Source organism: Ambystoma mexicanum, chromosome 3q, assembly GCF_040938575.1.
Source record: "Ambystoma mexicanum isolate Mex_15411 chromosome 3q, UKY_AmexF1_1, whole genome shotgun sequence".
NCBI lineage: Eukaryota > Metazoa > Chordata > Amphibia > Caudata > Ambystomatidae > Ambystoma > Ambystoma mexicanum.
This window is the reverse complement of record NC_090926.1, coordinates 1,134,656,961-1,134,681,798: the sequence shown is the minus strand read 5'-3', so window position 1 is coordinate 1,134,681,798 and position 24,838 is coordinate 1,134,656,961. Positions and strand designations below refer to the sequence as shown.

Here is a 24,838-nt window from a genome sequence, read left to right as displayed (position 1 = left end):
GGGAAAGGATGTAAAGGCAAGCCAATGGACAACACGAAAGAGGAGCAGTTAAGGGAGGAGGAGGAGGAGGCAAAGCTAGAAGCGAGGATAGCAGAGTTGAAGGAGAAGAGGAACGCGTTAGTGAAACAATTGGAACAGAAGGAACGGGAGGTGCAGCTAGAATTAGAAAGGCAGGAGAAGGCGGAGCACGAAAGCAGGGAAAGGGAGGAATTACTGGAGAAAGAGAGGAGAGAGATGATGGGGAAGATAACAACCGGAGGGATGAGCAAGGTGTGTATGGAAGCGAAGGGGCGTAGAAGACAAAATAGGGAAAGGGTTGAAGTTGAACGAGAAATGGCATTTTGGAGAAAAAAGATATAGCTTGAAATCACACGTAAGTACGAGGAAACCAGGCTGAAGGAGTTAAGGTTAGCATTAACAGGGAAAGCGTGGAGTCAGAGAAACGAAGACGAAGAAGTGCTACGGAAGGTACGCGAAGAAGTGATGGAAGAAATAGAACAGACACAGGCGGACGAGGCAGAACCAGAAGAGCAACACCCTCAACAGGTACCGATGGGACACACAGGGAGTAGCGTGGGAACGGCCGGGGTGCATCAGACAGAGTCCGTACAACAGAGCGCAACAGGAAGAGAAGACGCAGATGCGGCAAATTTTACAAACATTGATCTCAAAAGCGTAACGGTGCGATACCCAATCCCACGTAAATTGACATTCTCAGACGGATTCTGCAGCGAGGAAGACGAAGATGGCAATGGTGTAGGAAAGGAAGGGCTAAGTAAACTGTACATTACACAAACAGGGACATGAACGTCATGGAAATGTAGCACTCAAGATGAAAAGAACAGGGGGAAGCACACTGGCACGACTACAGAGGATACGGCAGCACCAGTAACACCACACACACTGTGCAAAAATACATTCTGAGACCTCCCCAGGTGCAGAAGAGATGGGGCAGCAGTAAAACACAATAGGGGACACGCATGTCACAGGGGTGGGCACACGGGACCCCGGGATGCCTCACACGGGGCACCCAATATAGACATCACAGACATCAGGGCAGACATGGAAGATGAGAGGGGGCCAATACAGATACAACAGTATAAACGGACACCGAAGGAAAGGGCTGAATATTCCCAGATGCCATTATTAGAGAGGGGGGGGGGGGGGGTAGGCTGCAATATATACCCTGGAAGCACTCAGACAGGGAGACCATTAAGAATAGGTTGCCATCACTCAGTGGAGGGGCAGGGAAATGGATATATGAAATGGAAAAGCGGACAGCCGGGCACAGGCTGGCAGTAGGGGATGTGAAAGGGCTGCTAGTATCGATACTGGGTGACGCAGCAGATGACATATGGAAGAGGGAGGGATTCCAAGGGGTAACAACACAAAGCACCACACATGACGGGTCCCCATTTGAGAATTGCAGGCACGCGGTATGTCAAGCACTAAGGATCCAATACCCTTATACATCAGACATAGGGGCAATTATGTCACGCAAGATGCGTGACAATGAAGATCCCGTTAGTTACATTCAAGAGATTCAAGAGCTTTGGCGCATCGATACTCCGGAGCTGTGGGACAAAACAATAGCTATCTTCTATCACATCTTAATACAAGGGTTGCCAGAATATGTGCAGAGACAACTGAAGAAATTAGTGGGAATGGAGGACAAAGCATGGTCAGAAATACAATTAACAATAGTACACCATTGTAGGTTGTGGCAAGAAAAGATGAAACAGAAGGTGCAGTATAGAAAAGCAGACAAAGCTAAATAAGTGCAGAAGACGTCTCTTGCTCTTCCTCTTCCTACTCCTCCACTCCTGGCCTGCCCGTGGCCACCTCTTCTCCTCCCTTCTCTTCCTTTCCCTTGTTCACACCTGATGTTGTTTCTAGACAAGTCTGATCTATGAAAGTCTCGTCAAAACAGGTTCTTTCCTGTTCATCCAGAACCATCAAGGACCACATCGACACCGTTGCTCCAGCGTTGGCTGATTTCTGCAATCACTGTTTTGCCACTGGAACCTTCTCCTCCCCCCTTAAGCACCCCCTTGTGAATCCTCTCCTACTGAAACCTCTGGCGATCCTTCCTCTCCGGCTTTCCTCAATCTCCATCACTCCTTTCCTGGGCAAACTTTTGGAAAAGCTGGCCATTTCTGCACACTGAATCTGCTGGTTGTCTCCACGACCACCAGTCTGGACTCAGAGCAGCCAGAAGCACGGAAACCGCTCTCCTGAACATCAGTGAAGACCTGCTCTCTATCCTTGATTTGAACCTCTCTGCTCCAACTTTCAGTGTTATGCGGATGACACCCAGCTCTCTTTCAGTACTCAGCCACCTGTTCTCCTTCTTTCATACTAGACTGTCTGTCCACAATTCAGGAATGGTGTCCTGCCAATTCTCTCAGCCTTAATGCCAGTAAGATTGAGATCCTCCTCATCAGAATACAAGCTCCCTCCTTTCCTCTCTCTCTCTCTCTCTCTCTCTCTCTCTCCCTCTCTCTCTCTCTCATGTGTGGCTGAGTTTGAACCATTTTCATCTATTTTAAGGAAGCACTTTATTTACTTCTGTCTTTTCAAGCCTGAAAAATATCTCTTAAGAAAACAACCAGTGCTAGATTTAGGCAATGCTATCTACAATTGATGAGGAAAAGCCAGAACATGTTGGTTCTCCACAATAAATACATGTTTCAATGTTTTCAAAGAAGAACAGACAACATGCAGACAATGTTTTACAGTGTAACACCAGATGATGCTGTTCCCAACACATCCAGCCCACGTAGTCTGCAGAAACATTGGGAGAAATCAAGTTTCCAATGGGGTCCAACATTTTCTACAAGGTGATAGGCCTAAATCGTAAAAATGGAATTTGGCAGAAAAGGATGGGAATTTTAAAATATATGCTGTCTGTGACTTTAGCACTGGAATACATTTTGCATACTCCCTGTACAATTTTAGGGAGTATACATGTTCGCTGTCTTGTATGTTATTGCAAAGCTTTAATTTCTTCTTAATTTGATAATTCTTTCGTAGTAGCTCATTGTTAGTTTCCAGACAAATTTCTGCCAAAACCTCTTTGCAACTAAGTGTGAAATCCTTCAGAGCTTTGTCATGAACTTCCAACATCACTCAAGGTTGAAGAAAGGTTCACTCCTATGTCAAATTTGAGTTTTAAATATATGTTTTATTTGTTCTGTGGAATAGTGTATCTCATGGACTGTAGTCCCATCTCAAGATGAATCATTGCCATAGGGAGAGACGGATGGATGTTTAACACCCCACGCCATAGCTTACCATCCAGGGAATCCAACCAAGCCCTGTTGTTATACACGATTACTCTCAAACCATATCTGATACTTGGGACAACCTTTGTTTTATAGAACATAAATAACAGTGAGAAATAGAAGGAGCAAAATGTCCCCTTAATGACCTTCATCTGTAAGGAAAAATAATCAATTTCTGCACCTAGCTTTTCTTTTAGAAGTGGCATAGTTTTTTGATCAGCCACCAAAAACATAAGTAGGTAATTTGATCTTCTACACCAACCAGATTTCCATTCAGATACCATTCAAAGTTTTTGTATAGCCCACTTCTATTTAAGTTGATTAATTTCGTTTTGCCTAAATTAATGTCAAAATTATTATCATTGCCCTACTTCCCAAAATAGTTTAGACAAAAATAAAATACATGATAAAAAACAAAATATTATACAGTCAACAAGAATAACATAAATACCTTCATAACACTGCCAAAACACCCTTTCTTTTATACATAGCTCTTTTAATAAAAAGGCACTAGCAACATATACTGAATCCGCAGATAAGGCAGGACAATAACAGAGAAAATTCAACTGTCTAATAACAGGTAGTAATGTGGACTTTCTAATGTCCCTGTATGCAGGGCAGAAAATAATTAAATGCTTTAGATCGTCCTTGGCCTCCCCACATAACGGACAGCTAGATGTATCCAGATAACCCTTCCAGTTAACTGTGTTTCCCCTCAACTGTAGGCAATCCATTCTAGCATGTGTAATCAGCCAACAATCTCCCTTTTTGGAGCTCAAAAGGGGATAAGTCTGTATTCTATCGACCCTGCTGACAACAGCATGTGCTCTATCATTATTAGTAATAATTGCCTGGCTTTCCCTCTTTCCCACAAATGTTGACGTCAAAATACACTTATAATATGCTTTTGCCCAAAGGACAACAAGCTGCCATGCGGAAAAAGGACCAAAGCGTTACTCTTACTTTAGCAGTCTTTGATAAAGGTGATCCTGGGAATTTTATACCAACTAGCGAGACCTATCAAAGACTTAATGATAAAGTGACTTAAACTAGCGTGTTCATTGGTCCAAAGGTGAAGCCAGAAAAAAAATCAGAGCCTGCTCCCACTGATCCTCCAAGAAGCCCACGCCCAGGTCCCTATGCACTGCTAAACTCAATGCAGATCTTGGGAGGCCCAGTAAACGTTTGAGAAACGTGTTTTCCAAACTCAGGCGCTTTCATATAAACCCATAGAGGTATGCCATACAAGGTTGCAGCTTTAGTTTGTCTCGCATACACCTCTGAAGCCAAATCCAGCGGTTGCCCCAGGCATCGGGTCAAAAAACAGAAATGCATGTTGCATCATCTTCAAAGATTGCTTTCTTAGGTGTGCACAGCCCATGACTGTTTTGGAGAACAGTACTCCCAGATAGTCAAAATCCTTCACTCTGGGCATGATTGTCCCATTACAGACCATTGAGCGCATTTTCACCTGCTTTCCCCCCCCAACTAACCCCATCATTGTGGATTTGGAGGTATTGATCTTCAACTCCAGGTTATTCATAAATACTGCATAAGCCATGGGGGTTCTTGCCATCAAAACCATGTCATCGGCATAGGCTTAAATGGGTAATGTCCTGCCACACAGACACGGATAATCCACCTTGGTCTCCACAAGGGCATCCTGCAGCCCATTGATATACAATGTAAACAAAATTGGGGCCAAGACACAACCCTGACACAACCCTGACGGATGCTCAGACCCGCTTTAATACACAGAGTGCATTGTCCGCCTGGTCCACATTGGACACTCACCGGGTTATCGCTGTGTATTTCCCAAAGCACATTATCTCAACTGGGCAGCCCAAAGATTCAATCACAGCTCAGAACTTCGGCCTATTGGCCTTGTCAAAGGCTGTGCTCAGATCCATAAATGCATGTAATGTAATGTAAAGATACATGACACAGCGCGGACAAGAGCGGTAAGGCACCAAAGCGCTAGGTTAGAGAGAAGAGTGAGATGTTCGAGAGAAAAAGATAAAGCAGGAACGTTTTCAGGCGCTTACGGAAAAGCAGAAATTGGGCAGTATTTTGCAATTCAAATGGGAGATCATTCCAAAGAGGACATAGGACCGAGAATTATCTTCCTCGGGCTCAAGAGCGTAGGTGGTGGGGGATGCAGAAAAGTGAGAGGTTTGCTGCGTGGAGATCTCTGCAGGGTTTATACCGAACCAATTTAGATTGCAGAAATTCCACTCCAGTGCCATAGATGGCACGGTGAACAAGGCAAAGAGCCTTGAATTCAATACGCTTTTTTACCGGGAACCAGTGAAGCTGGAGAAGAAGTTCCCGGAAGTTTGCCCGTCTATGAGCATTTAGAACCAGACGTGGTGCCGAGTTTTGGAGGACCTGGAGACGATGTAAAAAAAATTCAGGCTAGCCTAAGTAGCTCCCGTTGCAGTAGTCAATCGAGCCCATAATAGAGATTTGTGACCACTTTGGCTCGAGCATTGTTAGGAAGAAATGGAAGAACCTTCCTTAACACTTTAAGTTTAGCAAAGCCTGTTTGGAAGATGGCAGACACTTGGGCTGACCTGGAACCGGAAGAAATCATTTTTATCCCTAGGCATTTAACCATAGGAGCAGGTTCTGGACAGGGCCCAAGAGACGAAGGCCAATATTCGGAGGCCCAGGGGGACTCAGGGCAAACAGAACCAACCAGTAAAACTTCGGTTTTGTCTCTGTTGAGTTTAAGCCAGTTTTCTGACATCCAGTCAGCAACAGCAGAAAGACTGTGCTTTAGTTTATAGGGGGGATCCGTAGATGAGGAATTAAGACGAAAAAGAATTTGAGTGTCATCGGCATAAGAAAAGAAGTGGATGCCGTGACTGGAGATAAGTTTTGAAAGAGCCAGCATATATAAATTAAAGAGAAGAGGAGAGAGAGAACCGAACCCTGCGGAACCCCACAATTCAAAGTAACGGGAGAAGAAGTGAAAGGAGGCAAAGAGACCGTCTGAGTTCGGTTAGATCGAAAAGATGAGAACGACTTAAAGGAACGGCCAGGATTCCGGCTGCGTGAGGCAGCGAAGGAGTCGGTGATGGTCTACGTTATCATAAACCGCAGAGAGATCAAGGAGAATAAGAGCCCCTGTCTCTCAGCGGTCCTGACGCAGAGCAATGTCATCAAGAAGCAAGACTACAACCGACTCAGTACCCATGCCTAGGTGAAAGCCAGACTGGAAGTGGTGAAGAAGATGGTTGCTTTTGTGATAGGCAGAGAGCTGTGGGGTGACAATAGGTTCAAGCAGTTTCATGATGGCCGGAAGGAGCGAGATCGGCCAACAAACCCAACCAACTTTCGATGGTTGCACTGCCCTCGATCCAGTCCTAGGATTCAATATCAGGCAGAAATTAGGATTATTATGTGCCTTTGTGGGTTCGTCCTTCACCTCTTGATGCTTTCGTGCATTCGCCCAAAGGTCTCAATTCGATTGTGCACAGCCCCCTAAAACCGAATAGAAATATTCCATTGACACAAGTCTACTTCCAAGCCTGGTGCCATTCGGTTTAATGCCTCTGGTCAGATTAGAATTGGTCAGATGGTTTACCATACAAGGGTCTGCAAAGGAGATCACAATACAATCCCCAGCACCGGATTTCCTTGAGGAGCCAACCCATCCTACCTTTCTCACCATAAGAATGTGACTTGAGTTGATACTTGGGTCCATCAGATTCGTGTTCCTCCAGTGACTGGCCTTGTTCATCAGCGAGGTTGGTGACTCAACCCACCCCTTAGGCAATGTTGGTACACCAATGATTACTCCTACCAACGAGCGGCTTCCGCGGGTAAACTTAAGAACCCCATTTCTCCACTCTCTGGAGTCTCCAAAAATGTCCATGAGTGCCCTTGTGCCCCTTTCTGGATATGTTTCCTCACTCCTGCATCAACCTGAATGCCTCCTTGGTACTAGTTAGTGGATTTAGAGTTCTGTAACCCAACCTCTATTGGTTCTCTCCCCATCCACGCTCTCCTCCCCTATCCTTACTCTGACCGACACAGGTATTTCCACCTGTGTTTTGCTACCATGATCCATACTAAATTCTTTGAATCATCTCTTAAGGTCCCTCATAGAGTCATCCATTATAGCCAGGGTATTCATGACCACCTGATTGAATGAATGGAGGAGCTCATGGATACCCTGGAGATTTTATTCCCGGGGCTCCTTTCCTGCTGTAATCTTGTCCCTTCCACAATGAACGGTGTGTTTAGAGAGAGGTAGTTTTATAGGCTTCAAAGTTTCATCCAATAGGGCCTCCAACAAAGGTTTCAGCCTCATCCTTCTCCTCTAGGAACACAGGACACAAAGGCAGAGGGTCAGAACATGAACAAGTACCAACTCGTAGCATGGAGAAAACAAGACACCTACTCGCTCTCGAATAAGCCACCCACCCCACACCTACAGAGCCAAATCTAGGCAGGAAGTGAGTTTGGTTTCTGCAGTGCCTCCTGGACATCGGACCTATATAGGTTGAATAGGCATGGGGTTACTATGCACCACTGTGGTAATCCTAAATTAACCTGCACTTCCTTTGACAAAGACCCTTCTGGGTTTAGCCTTACTTGCAGGCTATTATTGGCATGCAGAAGAATTTAAAGATTTAATAAGCCGGGGGCATCTTCCATACCTCCAGTTTCCTGCATAATTTATTATGGTCCACTCTGTTGAATGCTGACACATCCAAACTGGCTGTGTATAGACCTATGCCAGCAAACTTCATTAGTTTTGTTCGACAGAGTGAATAAATCAAACAATTAATGTTGGTTCCAGAGTTTTTCCAAAAACCGGTCTGATAGGTACTCAACCTCTTTGTCTTTTCAGCACAGTTCATTATATTTTTGAGAATAAACTTTCCAAATTTTTAGGTGAGGTGTCTATAAGTGAGATTGGGTAATAATTTATAGGGAAGTCCCTGCTGCTCTCCTTTTTTATAAATCGGGACTATTATGGCTTGATCAACATTTTTATAGTTGTTAAATAATACCATCATTCATGATTAGAACTGGTTTTCTTATCCCTTTCCAGCACCAGTAAGCATAGGTTGAGGCACGATAAAAGGCCATCTAACAATGTAAAGGATAATTACCTCTGAATCCCTCTTACTCATCTCAGTGCTTACCTTTGATGGACGTTATCTCTCCAAGAACGTCCCTTTCCCAAGCCTCTTCCCTTCTGGCTCCATCCCTCGCCTGGACATATCACCTCCTACATACCCATAATCCTCCATTTTTTTCCTTTTCCTGGTTCCTCGTCGGTTATTCTCTCCTTGCAGGTTGTGGTACAGGGGCAGCTGGAGAATGCCTGCCATTCCCTTATGGGGTGAGAGTATTAGACAAAAGCAGCACATCAATTGGATGTTCGGTGGGATCCCCCACCTGCTAAACACGTCACATCACTGACACCACAGGGATCCTCAGTGGGGCGGAATGGTCTGGCGGTTCGGGTTCCAATAGCCATGGTAAACACTGCCTTGGTCAGATCTCCTGGGACAGGTCCGGGCCTATAACCGGGAGCCATGTAAGGAGGGGTCCCCAAGGGTACGAGAGGCCGCACCTCCTTTTTTGTGTACAAAACTGAAATCCAGGCATGGGCGCCCCAAGGAGAGGATCTTGGCGGAGGGTTGCTAGGCATCTCTCTGAGTGGACAAACGCACGGCAGCAATGAGTAAAGAAATGGAGAACTGCAAGCATCTGTAAGACACTGAAGAATCCTCCATGATTAGATGTAATATTGATGCTATTTTTGGGTTAAAATATAACAAAATATCAAATAAATGTTGTCTCTTCTTCCACCAATGTGTGAATTACCTTTAGATGGTGAGGAACTACTGTTGATGCCTCTTTTTACTTTTCAAATTGATTTACAGATATGATTTTTCAGGTGCGACACCATTGTAGTATTTTTTATTTCAAGCCCTTAGGGAACATTGGTCCCTGACTGCTGAGGGAGACTTTTGTTATCGAAATTTCTTAAAGGGCAATTCCAAACCTGCTTGGGACCTTCCCACAGTACCGGAAATGCTGCGACAAGAACATTTTGTACCTCTGGAGACACCTGATTTATGACTGCTTACTCTCAAGGCCATGTTCCTCATTGCCATTACTTCAGCAAGATTAGGGGACATCGGCACTCTACTTTGGGGACCTGCATTTCTTATAGTTAGGCAGGACACGATTGTCCTCAGGTGCAATCTAAAATTTCTCCCCAGGGTTGTATCCACATTTCATACATCCCAGAAGGTTGTGGTCCCAGCTTTTTCCCCCAAACCCAACCTCCCAGGAAGAAAGAGATTGGTTGTGATGAGGGTGGTCCTGGAATATCTCAGACACACCGACTCCTTTGGGCACATTAATAACTTGCTGTTGACCTTTGGGCCAGGTCATGCAGGAAAAAAGGTCTCCAAAATGACTAACAACATGTGGACTAAAGAGGTGATTTTGATGTCTAACAGCATGAAAGACTTGAAATCCAGGGCTCTTGAGAAAATCTGCAGAGCCATCACTTGGGGGTACTCCCAACATCTTCTTTTGCCATTACAAAATGAATGTGGATGATCGCGGGTTCTCTTAGCTTGGTGTGTATGCGCTAAATTCCGGAACTCACTAAAGGAAGTATAGTTTTTCAGGAGGTACACTTGAATAAAGCATGGTGAAGGGTGTGCTGTAAACCCCCTCATTTAGAATGGTTTGCAATGTACCCCTTCCCAATGAATATTGCTTTAGGGAGCCTTAAAGGTAGGTACTGGGATGAGGAAGAGGGATGTGGAGGTAATGGTCGGATTACTTACTGATAACCTTTATTACTGTCAGTCCTAATCTTCCTTGTCACAGTACTGACATTCATCTCCTCCCTCCAAATCGGGAAGGGAGATGACTTAGATACAGTATGATACAAACTGAAGTTGATGGGTAAGTAGGAGGGGCAGAGACTGAAGGGAAAGGGATTGGGAAAGAGAAGTTTCTGGTGAGACAAGGGAAGTACTGTGACGAGGAAGAGTAGGAATTTGAGCAATTAAGATTACGGCTCAGTAATAAGACTTTCTCATGACACTGGTGCACCCACATGATTTTGTTGGGGATGGAGAACTCTAGCTGGCAATGTGGCGGGAGTGCCGTAACTAGATGCCCTGCATCTGCATGGAGGATGCATGGGCCTGAAGAACCACCGCTGTCAAAGCCATGTGTGCAGGGTATCCACAATCGACATGTGTAAGGCAAACAAAAATTTTACATATTTCAGAGGCGAAATTTGGCATCTTTAGAGATCATTCAAGCTGGCTTACTTTCACTATTTGGTTGGTCAATGATACCAGTTTAGAATAAACACCCTGTCATTTTATGCCGTTTTCTGTCCATTTTTTGTCCATTTTTTGAACCGCGTAACTGCACACTCTGAATAAGGCTAGAACCCATAACATTCAATAGTGACTCTTCTACCTACTAGTATTCATTTGGCTCCTGAGTCCTGACTAACGTGGTTGTTATGTTCCGCCCTGCGTCCCGCTACGTGGTGACGCAGGGTGTGCCTAATAAAAGCCCCGCCCCCGCACTCGGGAGGCAGTTCCGGGGCAGACCATCCACACGTGTGCGTGTGCTTCATTGATGCTCCCGCTGGAGCTGCGCCACAGGCCGTGCGGCCTAGCATAAACCCGCCAGCCCTCGCGCGCGCACGCCGAGGGCTGGAACTTAACAATGGCGACGAGGTGGAACGAAGATGAACACGCGCTCGGCGTTCACGGCGCCTAGATGGCCCGCAGCCATCGTGGCGAAATTTTTGGACACCCAGTGGGGGGGGGAGGGATCGAACACGTAACCCACCCCACCCCAAAAAAAACAAAAAAAACATTTTTTTTTTTGCTTCTCATCATCACTCGCCCTCTAAGTGCCGGCCGGGCAGTGTGGAGCCATCTGGCATCTGGCCTCCCACACTAGGGGCACCAACACGAAGTGGCATCGGAACCACATGGGAAAACCAGCACCTGAACTTTCCGCCACAGTGGTTGGAAACCACAGCACTTCCAGGGAAGGCCCAACTTCAGTGCGCTAGTGGCCACCCGAAGAGCTCACGCCAGCACTGACCAGGTACACATCGACATGGCGGCCGGTACGGCCACCCCTGGGCCCACCACGCCGTCCAGAAGTGCGGCAAACCTATCGCTGACGTCCCCACAGCCTCGCACACAAGGAGGTTCATCGACACTGGTCCAGCCTTTTGACCCCTTTACCGACCCATCTTCGAGTGGACCCAGATGGCAGCTGTGGATCCAGAAATTCGAGATGGCGATGGGGTGCAAAGATGTAACGTCGGCCAGGAAGATGAAGGCGCACCTACTACACAGTGTGGGTGACGAGGTACTGCGAATTTTCAACTCCTTGAATGTTGCCGATGGCCAAGATGCATACCAAAGCGCAAAAGATGCCCTCACGGCTCACTTTCTCCCTCAACTGAACCCGGACTATGAGACTTTCATTTTCTGCACCACCATACAGGCAGCGGACGAGACCCTGGATGCCTACCACACTCGGTTGAGAAAATTGGCCATGTCCTGCGAGTTCACAAATGTTGAGAGGGAGATCAGGAGGCAGATCATTAACGGCATAAAATCAGAAAAACGAAGGCGCCTAATACTTGGCGAGAGAGGCATCCCCCTGAAACGGATCCTTGAACTAGGACGACAAAGGGAACTAGCCCACACCAGAGCAGCCAACATGGAGGCCACACTGCACAGATTGCAACCAGCTCTCAACACAGCCATGGTGGCCCAGATCACCAACAAACAATCCTCGAGGGATGAATACAGTGGGGGCTATGGCCAGAACAGGTGGCAACCGCGCATTCCTGGGCCCACAGAGTGTGGCTGGTGTGGTGGCCCACGACATGGCCGCCGCAACTGTCCTGCACAAGGCACCACCTGCGGCAGGAAGGATCATTATGCAAAGGTTTGCAGATCATCGGGCACCTCCACGAAGCCCCCACAGAACTTTCCAGAAAAGAACGCGACCAAGAAAAAGAAGCAAGCCAGTGCAAGGAGGGTTGCAGTGGCCAACTCTTCCACGGAGGAAGAAGGGGATGATGTCTCGACAGGGCAGCAGGATCCCGGCAAGGATAACGAGAGGAAAGGAAGAAAGATATACCTGGTGTTCGCATTAAGCCAAGGTCAAGAAACACAAAGAAAATCTGTCCGAAGGCGTAGGTGCATGGTCACCGTCCAAAACCAGCGCATTCTCATGACCATTGACACCGGCGCTTCGGTGAACGTTATGCCCATGAGCATATTCCAGACTCTAAAGCCTCAACCAGTCCTGAAAAGCATAGACACGCTGTTTATGCATACGGCAGCCGGAAGCCCCTACCAGTCATGGGCAGGTTCCGCACCACGCTGGAGCATGGCGAAAACAGACTATGGTCGAAAGTCTATGTCGTGAAGGCAGAAATTGAAAGCCTCCTGAGTGGGGACGCAGCAGAAGACCTGGGAGTGGTCAAATTCATCTGCCATATCGATGATGCTGAGGAGGTGGAGAAAATGTTGAGTCAATACCCCAAGTTGCAAGAGGGAATAGGCTGCTTTAAGGGCAAAACCATCAGGCTGCACATTGACGAAACAGTACAGCCGAAAGCCGTACGGCATCGGAGGACACCTTTCCACATGAGAGAACAAGTGGAGCAGGAACTCAAGGCTCTGGAGGAAGCTGGCATCATAGAGGCGGTCACAGGGCCCACACCATGGGTCTCCCCGATGGTCGTCACGCGAAAGCCTAAACAGCCCGGAAAAGTCCGGATTTACATTGATATGCGTCTCCCTAACACTGCCATCAAACGAGAACGCCACATCACCCCAACGAATGACGAAATCGTGCCGGACCTCACAGGGTCTTGTGTATTCTCGAAAGTTGACTTGAAGGCGGGGTATCATCAACTCAAACTCCACAGAGACTCGCGCTACATCACAACATTCTCGACGCATTTGGGGTTGAGGAGATACAAACGCCTGAGCTTCGGGATCTCGTCCGCTGCTAAGGTATTCCAGCAAACTATCCAGGAGGTCATCAGGGGCATCCCTGGGGTCCTCAACGTGAGCGACGACATTCTGATTCACGCCCCCGACAAGAAGGAGCACCTCAAGAGGCTTCATACCCTACTGGGCAGACTACAAGAGGCTGGACTGACCATACACAGGGAGAAGTGCGAGTTCCTCAGATCTGAAATCACCTTCTTTGGTTACAAGTTTGGCAGCACGGGCATCTCCCCTGATCCCCAGAAGGTCGCAGACATTCAGGCGGCAAGCCCACCGATGACCCCCACATAAGTACGCAGTTTCCTAGGTATGGCAACCTACTGCGGGAGGTTCATTCGAAACCTGGCCACCCTATCTGAGCCACTACGGGAACTGACGAAAGCAAACGTCAAGTGGGACTGGGGGCAGAAGTGCCAAGACTCGTTTGAAAGTATCAAAGAATCTCTGTCCGTCGACACCAAAATGGCGTATTACAACACCGAGCTGCCCACAGAACTGTTTGTGGATGCAAGCCCCGTTGGGCTCGGAGCCATCCTAATGCAGGTGACGAGGGAAGGGGAGAAAAGACTGATAGCCTACGCCTCGAGAGCCCTCACGGAAACCGAACTGAGGTACTCCCACATTGAGAAAGAGGCCATCGCCGTGCTGTGGGGGTGCAGGCACTTTCATTTTTACTTATATGGGCGGCGGTTCACAGCAGTCACTGACCACAAACCCCTACTACCCATCTTCATGGGAACGTCGTCACACCCTCCGGCACGGATCACCAAATGGCTACTACATCTCCAGCAATACGACTTTGATCTCATCTACCAACCAGGCAGTGGAAACCCCGCAGATTTTCTCTCGAGGCATCCGCGAGCGGCAACCCAACAAGAGATCCAAGTGGCCGAAGAGACAGAGGAACATATATGCCAAGTGGTTCGCGCAATGAGACCAAAGGCGGTGAGCATTGAAGACATCGAAGCAGAAACTAACAAGGATCCTTGTTGCAATCTAGTGAAAGATGCCATAATCTCAGGGGACTGGAAAACCTTCATGAGACACACACACAACAGAACAGCGGAAGCAAAAGGGTTTCTGTCCGGCATGTTTACCGTCCGGCAAGACTTGTCGATCACAGAAGGCGGATTGATACTAAGAGGAAACCACATCGTAATCCCCCTCAGAATACAAGACAGGATAGTGGCCCTAGCGCATGAAGGACACCAAGGGCTGGCAAGGACAAAAGCCCGCATACGGCACATGGTATGGTTTCCCCAGATCGAGGAACGGGTCGAGACACTCATTAGTACGTGCCTAGCCTGTCAGATAACGGGGGCCCCGCCAGAACCGGAACCAATTCTATCGGCGGAACGCGGCCGCTCTCGGTGGGAGGCCATCAACATTGACTTCTACAAGCTACGAGAAGGCCTCCACCTTTTGGTGGCCGTTGATGACCACTCCCGATATCCAGAAGTTGAAATAGTCGAATCCACAGCAGCGGAAGTGGTCATTCCAGCCATAGAAACATTTTTCGCAACTCATGGACTACCAACCTCCATCAAAAGTGACAATGGGCCACCGTTCACCGGGGAGGAATTCAAAAACTATCTGCAGGCCCTTAATATAAAGTATCACCACATCATGCCGAGATGGCCCCAGGCCAATGGGGACGCAGAACGCTTCATGAGAACCATTAACAAGGTGCTAAGGGTATCCAAGGCGAACGCCAGCCCATGGAAGGTCGACCTCTACCGGTTCCTCAGGAACTACCGGGTTACCCCCCACAGCACAACCGGCATACCGCCGGCGGATCTCATGTTCGGCACCGTCATCCGATCCTCGATTCTGCACCATCCAAGCAGGACCCCGGACGAGGTCAATGAAGGACGCACGGAAATGAGGAGAAGGAGTGCCAACGCCCACATGATTGGCAAGAGGAGAGCGAGGCAGTCCAATCATCAGGTGGGGAACCAAGTCGTCATGCTACGAAACCCCACCAAATCAAAACTCGACACCAGATACGAGGAACTGCCATGGACCGTCAGCGATCGGCACGGAACCATGGTGACTGTGACCCGAGGACACCGTCAAGTGACGAGGAACTCGTCGTGGTTCAAGGCGGCGCCTCGCAACCTGTGGACTGACAGTGAGTGCCACCTGGAAGACGAGGACGCTCAGCCCAGCGAAAACGAGCCTAGGTCCATCCCGGATGAGACAGGAGCGATGGATGGAACCTGGGAACAGCTGGAGGCCCCTAGCCTCGAGGACCTGACCAGTGAAGGTGAGCCAGATCAGGAGCCGGGGGGGTGCAGGCCCCGAGAAGGGCGATACGGTCTGAGATCTGCTACGAGACCGCCGGCCAAGTTGAATGACTATGTGTGGTAGTTTGAGGTACCTGGACCACGGACACTAATGGCCGGGCAGTTATTGGTTAAGAGCGTGAACCGATGTTTGAACTCACAGTTGATGCAAGTTATTGTTATGTTTGTTTGTTTTATAATAAAGGAGGAATTTTATGTTCCGCCCAGCGTCCCGCTACGCGGTGACGCAGGCGTGCCTAATAAAAGCCCCGCCCGCGCTCGGGAGGCAGTTCCGGGGCAGACCATCCACACGTGTGCGTGTGCTTCATTGATGCTCCCGCTGGAGCTGCGCCACAGGCCGTGCGGCCTAGCATAACCCTGCCAGCCCTCGGGCGCGCACGCCGAGGGCTGGAACTTAACAGTGGTGACGCAGTTCCTAAATTAAGACCCGCCCTCTTCACTCCAAGTATCTGTTCTGCCGACTGGGCTATATCAATTACATCTGCCTGCGGTTCTCTGCTCTAGCTTTATTGTTCCTTGATACTAGACAAGACTCGAGCTTTTGTTTCTATTATTCTGTCTCAGTAATCATTTTCATTATCACGTTCAAAGTACAATCTTTGTGAAATTATTTAGAATGAGCCTTACCTTCACATGAACCCATTAATGGCTTGAAGATATGGCCTCCTTTCTTATTCTCGAACCCTCGTTTGCATTTACAGACGTTTCCCCCGATATCCTCATTGCACACAGAGTTCTCCGGACAGTTGGGAGGGGAGGGACAGTTTTCTTGTGCTGTAAATAAATAGAAATTTATGTCAGATACTTGAAGCTAGAGCTTCTTGCAATTACGCAGACATGCTAATATTCTGAAGCCCCTGAGAGGGAGATTTCACAAAAGAAATCGCGAGAATGTAATTTTCCCATACGATTACTTTGGCGATATAGTTATTTTAGGCGGGAGACAGTAAAAAATATTGCTATTTTTAGTTGAAAAATCTGGAGTTTCCAGACTAAATCGGAAGGGTTGGCATGTATGATTGCGATAGAAGACAACTTTACTTCTACCACACTGAAGGTGCAGGTCCAATATGCTGGAAAATAGAAGCACAAGTAACCATTTAGACAGGATATCTTGCCTGGGCAGGCTTGCACATTATACATGTGAACACAGGGCAAGTAGCAGCAACTATAGGAGATATATTTATTTTTTATAAGGGAGTAATATGGAGCACATTCTTGTGGACCAAGCCAATGTCTAAACTGAGTAAGGTCAGAGAAGGAAACCTTCAACCTGCGCTAGTAACTAGTATGTGTGGTGTTGCCCCTTTAAGGGTTTCAGCACGTGGCAAAGTGACGTTGCACTCCGCTGCGTACCTTGAAATAAATGGGGTGTATCCCGGCCGCTCAGAGTGACCGGGGAGCCCGAACTAGGCAGATGTGTCCTGAGTGAGTCTGTGGAGGGAGGGGGCTCACAGAACATTGCGGGGCTGCACAGTGCCCCAGAACAGTGGCGACAAGATCAGAGTCACGCCCGGGTCGGGCGGTGATATTGAAGAGAATTTTTCATTTCGAACTAGGTGTTTTAACATCTTGTTCCATGTCGCGGAGAGGGTGTGGACCACGGGTTTGGCAGCCATTTTGGTGACAAATTCCGAGAATGGTTGCAGCACTCCAGAAGGGTTTCTACACGCTATCCTGGTCAAATTCTTGGAAATACTGACAGCGGGCAGCTGTTTCTGCATGCACAGCACATCAATTGTTGGATTTTTTGATATTGATGGGCATTTTGTCGAGTTGAGGTGAGGTGCTGGGGGTGGCCTGTTGTTTTCTTTGTTGGTCCCCTAGGCCTCTCTGGGTCAATTCTTGGACACTTCCTGCTTTTGCCTGTGATCTCTACTGCTTCTTACTGGCTGTTGGTTTGAGACTAGAACATGGGTATACCCTGAACTGTATTTGGATTGGTGTGGTGAATTTGAAGATCAAGAAGGCCTACAACTATTTTTCATCTTGAAGCAGACTGTCAGAGTGAGTTGCAGCCCCATCATCATCCAAGGTGGGATGCTTGTGCGCTTAACCCATGAATGTTCAGCCTGATCAAGCTGGGGCCTAGACGGTAGCCCAGCCACTGCCCCAGATCCCACCCCCACCTGTGATCCAGCCTCTGCCCCAACCTGCGCCTCAAGCTATGGCCCAGATGAGACCACCGGAGGCTCTGCAGCCAATCCCTGAGTTTGGCGTCTCTGGTCCCCCGTCCAGCCTGGGGCCTAGGTGGAAGCGGTGGATTGATCACCTCACCATGTACTTTAGGGCCACCATGGAGACCAATGAGGATAGCAAACTGGCGACCCTATTGTACTCTGCGGGGCCTGCGGTCAATGAGATTTTTGAGTCTCTTCAACTAACAGACGCATCCTACGTCGCAGCGAAGACGGCTCTTCATGACTACTTCCTGCCTTTGGTAAATGCGGACTATGAACGCTTTGTGATGCTTTCCACCCGTCAGAAAGATGATGAAACTCTTGACACCTTCTATGCTCGTCTCCAGCGGCTGTCACTGCTATGTGCCTGGGACAATCCTGATGCAATGGTCAGGATGGGGAGGTGTGCCTAAAGTGCGGGTATGACCTGCCCCACCATGCGGGTGCCCAGCGGCAGGGAAAGCATGTGGTCCTTGTGGTCTAGCTGACCACTACGCCCGAGTGTGCAGGGCCTCCCTACCCGTGATGGTGCCAAGGGGTCCTGTTCGGTCTGGCTACTTTCGCCAATCACACCTGCTTAATGTTGCCCAGGTCGGTCAGGTTGATGAAGGTGCACAACTAGAAGAGGAGGAAGAGGAGAACATTTTCTTTGTATCCAGCGTCAAGGCCCTCAAATCGAAGAACAGATGGCAACTGGGGTGCATTGTCACTGTGAACGAATCATCTGTCCTGGTGCTGGTGGACACTGTGGCCTCGGTCGGTTACCAGTCATTTGGTTGAAAACCAAAGGATCGAATGCCATTTGATCGACAGACAAATGGTCGAAAAAAATGGTCGATTTTTTTTTTTTAATGGAGTTTGCCCCTCCAGCCCCCGTTTTCTTTATTAAAAGTATTTTTTAACCAACCAAAACTAAAAAAAATATATAAATAAATAAAAAATTCGACCTTTTTTTTCCGACCATTTGACTGTCGATCAAATGGTCATTCAATCTTTTATTTTCGACCATTTGACTGGACACTGCCTCGGTCAACGTGATGGCTAGGGAACACTACGATGCCATGGAGTGCCCCCCGCAACTGGCTGCTCCCAAGGCCTGCATCTTCACATTTGGGGGATCCCAGCCAATTTCCCTGGACGGTGCTTTTGTGGCAGACATGGGGCATGGTGATTCTAAAATAAGGGCCCGCTTCCATGTGACACCTGTTAGCACCAACACGTTGCTGAAGTCCTAGGAATTGTGAGTTTCGCGTACTCATTGTACGTGGAAGACATTCAAAACATTGCTGGAAAAGTACTCCTGTTTATTCCAAGGGATTGGGCAGATGGCAGGAGATCCGGTGAGACTGCATATTGATGACTCAGTGCAACCCATCGCTCTCAAACACCGCAGGGTGTCTTTCCACTTGCCGGAGTTAGTGGATAAAGAACTGGACAATCTCGTCAACCTTGATATCATCGAGAAGGTTGAAGGCCCGACCCCGTGGGTGTCCGCCATTGTCGTTGCACGAAAACCGAAGCAACCGGACTCAGTGAGGATCTGTGTTGACATGCAGCTCCCCAACAAGGCTATCAAGAGAGAGCAGCATTTAACACCTACTATAGATGAGATTATCACCGAGCTGCAGGGGGCCCGGTTCTTTTCAACATTGGACCGCAGACCGGGTACCACCAGGTTGTGTTGCATCCTGAATCTCGATACATCACGACGTTCACCACTCACAGAGGGCTGTATCGGTACAAGAGACTGAGTTTTGGGGTGTCCTCTGCAGCAGAGGTTTTTCAAAACATTATTCGTGGTGCCCTGGCGGACTTAGACAGTGTTGTGAACATAAGCGACAACATCCTGGTGTTTGCAAAATCAGAACCAGAACATCTGCACAGGCTGCCTAATTTAATTTAATTTAATTTAATTTATTTATTTGTAACGCGCCGAAGCTCGCAAGCATCAGGGCGCGACAAGGACACAAGGACGACGAAGAACGGGACAACACATAGAGAGCATAGAGAGGGAGGAAGCAGAACGATAGCAACTAGAAGCGGTGTGGAGGTTGTCTAATTATATGAAGAGAAAGGTCTTCAATTGTTTCCTAAAGCGTTGGAGGTTGTTTTCCAATCTGAGGCTGCAAGGCAGTTTGTTCCAGTGGAAAGTCGCCAGGTTCGGAAAAGCTCGGCCGAGACCAGTGGCTTTACCTGGAGGGCTGGGATTGATCAATCCTTGTTTTGCAGATCTCAAGCTACGGCTCGGCTCATACCAGCTGAATTTATTCTTAAGGTATGCAGGTGCCGTGCCATATAGGCATCGGTGGGTTAGGATCAGTGATTTAAACTTGATCCGTTCCTTTACAGCCAACCAATGAAGATCTTTTCTGTCCTTGGTGATGTGTTCACGTTTGGATTTATTAGTGATGGACCTAACAGCATTATTCTGGATAATCTGACATTGTTTCAGGCAGTTGTTGCTGGCGCCGAGCATTAACGCGTTCCCATAATCTAAGCGGGATAGTATGGTGGCTCTCCCTATCGTGGTGCTGTTCTTGGTATTAAGAAAAGGTCTTATCTGACATAGAAGCCTTTGGTAGTATTGACAGTTTCGCTTTAAATAAGCGGTTTGGGCTTCTGCGCCTAAGGAGGATTGTAAGTAAATACCTAGTGTTTTAACCTTATTAGATACCTTAATGGTAGAATCTTTTATAGTGAATGTGGAGTAATCCGAACCAAGATTGTTTAAGGCTTTAGCGCTTCCGAAGGTCATGAGTTCCGTTTTGGAGCTATTAAGACACATCCAGTGTGCAATCATCCAGTTTTCGATGATGTCGTAAATAGCCGATAGCTTCTCGTTATCTGCGTGATGGTCTCCGCTCAGCTCTAGAATGAGCTGTGTATCGTCAGCGAAGTTGGTGAAAAAAATTCCGAGCTGAGATAAAAGAGTACAAAGGCAGCGGATATATAAGTTGAAGAGCAAGGGTGAGAAACTGGCTCCCTGGGGGACGCCGCAATCTACAGGTTTGGGTGAGGTGGAATGACCTGCCCAATTGATTTTTGAGTTCCTGTCATCTAAAAATGAAGACACCCAATCTATTGCATCATGGGAGCAGTTACCAGCTGCGCCTAGGGCCTCTCGGAGCTTTCCGTGATCTAACAAATCGAATGCCGCCGAGAGGTCCAAGAGGATTAACAGCCCTGTTTTACCTCTGTCCAGGATGCTCAACATTTCTGTCTGTAAGTCCAGCAATGCTGACTCAGTGCTGTGGGCACTTCTAAAGCCCGATTGTTGGGGGTGTAACAAGCTGTGATGATCTACATAATCTTGTAGTTGCCTGGTCGCTATTTTGTCAAGGACCTTCAGTAGAAAGTTGCAATTAGTAATGGGTCTAAGGTTGGCAGGGTCTTGTTGATCTAATCCTGGTTTCTTGACTAGGGGGGTGACTGTGACTGTTTTGATTTCTGTCGGTACCTTCCGGTCCCTGAAGGAAGCATTTGTCATACGGCAGAGAAAAGGGGAGAAGATTTCAGTATTATCACTATTATATTCAGTATTAAGACTTTTAAACATCTTCAGTCCCTTGGTCTGATGCTATACCGTGAAAAATGTGAAGCCTACTGTCGAATTATTCGGGTTCATGTTCAAGGAGGGAGGTGTGTCACATGACCCCCGCAAGGTCAAAGACATCAAGGATGCTCGTCCACCGGAGAATGTGTCGGGGGTACAGAGTTTCTTGGGCATGGTGACATACTGTGGGCGTTTCATAAAGAACTTGGCCTCTCGGTCAGAGCCCCTGCGAGCCCTCACAAAGAAGTAGACTGCGTGGCAATGAGGTCCGCTAGAACATGCGGCTTTTGAAGACATCAAAAGCACCCTCACGGCAGAGGACACCATGGCGTTCTTCAAACCCGCCCTCCAGTCGGAGTTCGTAGTGGACACCAGCCCGTTTGGTCTGGGGGCGGTGTTGATACAGGTCGGTGCCGTTTCAAGTGCCAGGCCAGTGGCATATGCCAGCAAGGCGCTGTCCGAGACTGAGCAACGTTACTCCCGATCAAGCGGGAGACCTTGGCTGTTCTATGGGGTTGCAGGCACTTGCGGTTTTATATTCTGGGTCGACTTGTGACCGTAATGACCGACCACAAGCCTTTACTGCCCATCTTGGCAGGCTCATCCTCGAAACCACCGGTGAGGATTGAACGGTGGATGTTGGAGCTACTCGAGTACGGTGTCTCGCTGGTCTATCGGCCGGGCACCAACAATGCGGCTGACTACCTGTCTCGCCACCCCAGAGACTGGAGCCGAGGACGAGTGTTTTCGCATCCTGAAGGCGGCGAAGCAGCAGGGATCCTGGAAGGCTGTGCTGTATTCACTGGCGATGCGAACACAGGAGGCGAAGGTGGTGCTTGAACAGTTGTGGAAGGTGAGAGATGAACTGTCATTTTCTGGGTCTGGCCTCCTACTCAGGTGTGACCGGATCGTAGTCCCTCAGGTGAAGGTCCAGGAGGTCATTGGGTTGGCCCACCAAGGTCATCAAGGGGCTGCCAAGATGAAAGCCCGTCTGCGCCTAAAGGTGTGGTTTCCCGAGCTGGAGAAACGTGTGGAGGAGTTTGTGGCGTTGTGTATATGGTGCCAGGCGGCATCTCCAGCGCAGAGAGAGCCTTCCATCGAAGTCATGCCCCGAGGCACGCAGCCATGGGAAGTGCTGCATGCAGACTTTGGCTCCACGACACAGGACACCCACTTCTTGGTGGTGGTAGACGAATGGTCCAGATACCCTGAAGTCGAGTTCATTGAGTCGGTGGCCTTTGAGAATGTGGTGTTGGCCATGCAAAAGATCTTCCCGGCTCATGGACTCCCCAAGGTTCTGCGTTTGGACAATGGGGTGCCATTTCAGGGTGAGTGGTTTACAGCCCTGATGGAGGACTATGGGGTTCATCACAGGAAGGTTACCCGGCTGTGGCCTAGGGCAAACGGGGAGGCGGAGAGACTGATGCGACCCCTCAACAAAGTGTTCCGCATCGCACAGGGGCAAGACCGGTGCCTGGGAAGGGCGCTGTACCAGTTTCTGCATGTGTACCGGACCACCCCACACACATCTACAGGAGTGGCCCCGGCGGAAGCCCTATTCAAATGATGCCCGAGAGGACTGATACCCAAGGTCGGGGACAAGGAGCCTGTGGTCATTGATGATCAACAGGTGGAACGTGACAGCAGGGTAAGGACTGAACAGGAAAATCAGAGGAGAGGTCTCAGACCTCAGCAACTCATGCCTGGTGCTTATCAGAAACAGGCACCCACACGGGAAGTTATCACTAATTTACGAGCCTGAGCCATTGGATGTCGTGGCTGTCAAAGGGTCCATGGTGTCAGCCTCCGATGGCAAGCCATCTGTCACCCGAAACGTACGTTTCTTTAAAACACCTGGGAAACCTCGGGCACAGGTGCCCCCAGATAAGGACATCACGCAGGTTCCAGGTGAGGGCAGGGTGTGGCACCTCTTCCCTGCTCTCCAGTCAGTGTGACGGCCAATGAGGGATACCCTCTCCAGGAGGCGAGCAGGAGGTACCCCCTGAGGACAGGGCGAGGGACACCTGTTCACCTCAGTAACTACATTTTTGAACAGTGAGTACGAGCGGCCCGGTGGGGTGCGCCAGTGGTAAAGGGAACCCGGGTGGCTGTGATTAAAGGGGTCCAGGTGTCATCTGATTTGTTGTGGGTGTTGTGTTATAGTATTAGCATTGTTATATTGTTTATTGTTTGTCCTCATGAAAAAGGAGGACTGTGGTGTTGCCCCTTTAAGGGTTTCAGCACGCGGCAGAGTGACCTTGCACTCCGCTGCGTGCCCTTAAATAAAGGGCCAGACGTGTCCTGAGTGAGTCTGTGGAGGGTGGGGGCTCACGGAACATTGCAGGGCCGCACAGTACACCACAACAGTATGGATCCTTAGGAGTTAAAGACACTTTTCTGTACGCTCTTAAATTAAACAAGTAACATCTTGAAGGTGTTTCTCTTGGTTTATAGTTGTGTCTGTCCTAGGTTAGTTAACTGCGACGTGCTTTGTCTTGTGGTTACTCATATACAGAGCACTACTTTGCAACTCTCTGACCTTACTTACGTTCATGACAGAATAAGCTTCTCCTTTAGCCTACAAAAGTAAGCTTTACACAAGAGAGAAAACACAGTATACAAAAAGAACCATGCAAGCAGGTAAAAGGAAAAACATTGGTACAAAAAAACATTAATAACATTTCATAACATTTCATCAAAATACAGCAAACTATTCATTAAATTCATCCGTGAACCACATTTTTTTATATGCTTCTATTTCCCCCCAAAAAACACATAAAAAAGCATGGAATGCCAGGATCAGTTTCACTGCATTTCCTCACAAGAGCCTGACCCAGAACATGTCAGTCAATAACGCTGCACCCAAATAGTGCAGCCGCGGTTCCCCAAACATGGGACAAGTCCGGACAATAGGTTTAAGGGTTTCTACTGTGGCGGTCTTACAAAATCTACAATTGGTGTTTGTTACTGACTTGTCCCACTTTGACCTCCCTTGCAATGTCACAAACTGATTCAAGCGAAAGAGCAAATATACGCCCCGGGGCAGGAAAAAGGGACATGTACATCAGACACTTGGACCGCTTCCTTCTAAACTTTGCATATGCCCCATACAGGGAATCATTTCCCTGTAGGTCAGAGGTTTCAGCCCAATCAGCTGTAAATAGTTTGTGCTTTATGACCCCAGGCACCGCCATTAACTCTTCAGAAGTTGACCCAATCTTATTAAGTATCTCACACATAGTAGTCCTATACTGTGTCAGGGTAGAAGCCGATTGTGTTAAAGATGGCTCACCCAAGGTTTGGTACAAGGAGTTGAGAGGGGGATTTAGCATTTTAGCATATTCAGCCAACTTTCTCCATAAGGCTCTGGCCGCCAGAGAAATGAGCCCCGGCTCATGGCTGACGACAGCATTGGGCACAGAATTGTTCAGGCCCAGAACTCTCTTCTAGAGAACCCCCT

At 48.3% G+C, this 24,838-nt stretch overlaps 1 protein-coding gene across 3 annotated transcripts in view; it reads right to left on the bottom strand.

Annotated features, from left to right (window-relative positions):
- LOC138447680 (adhesion G protein-coupled receptor E1-like) overlaps positions 1 to 24,838 on the bottom strand; it is a 908,650-nt gene that overhangs the window by 448,788 nt on the left and 435,024 nt on the right. For all 3 annotated transcript variants that reach the window (XM_069603943.1, XM_069603945.1, XM_069603944.1), the window contains one exon: positions 16,273 to 16,419. In XM_069603943.1, coding sequence (XP_069460044.1) covers positions 16,273 to 16,419 — 147 coding nt within the window. The remainder of the gene's footprint in view (positions 1 to 16,272; positions 16,420 to 24,838) is intronic.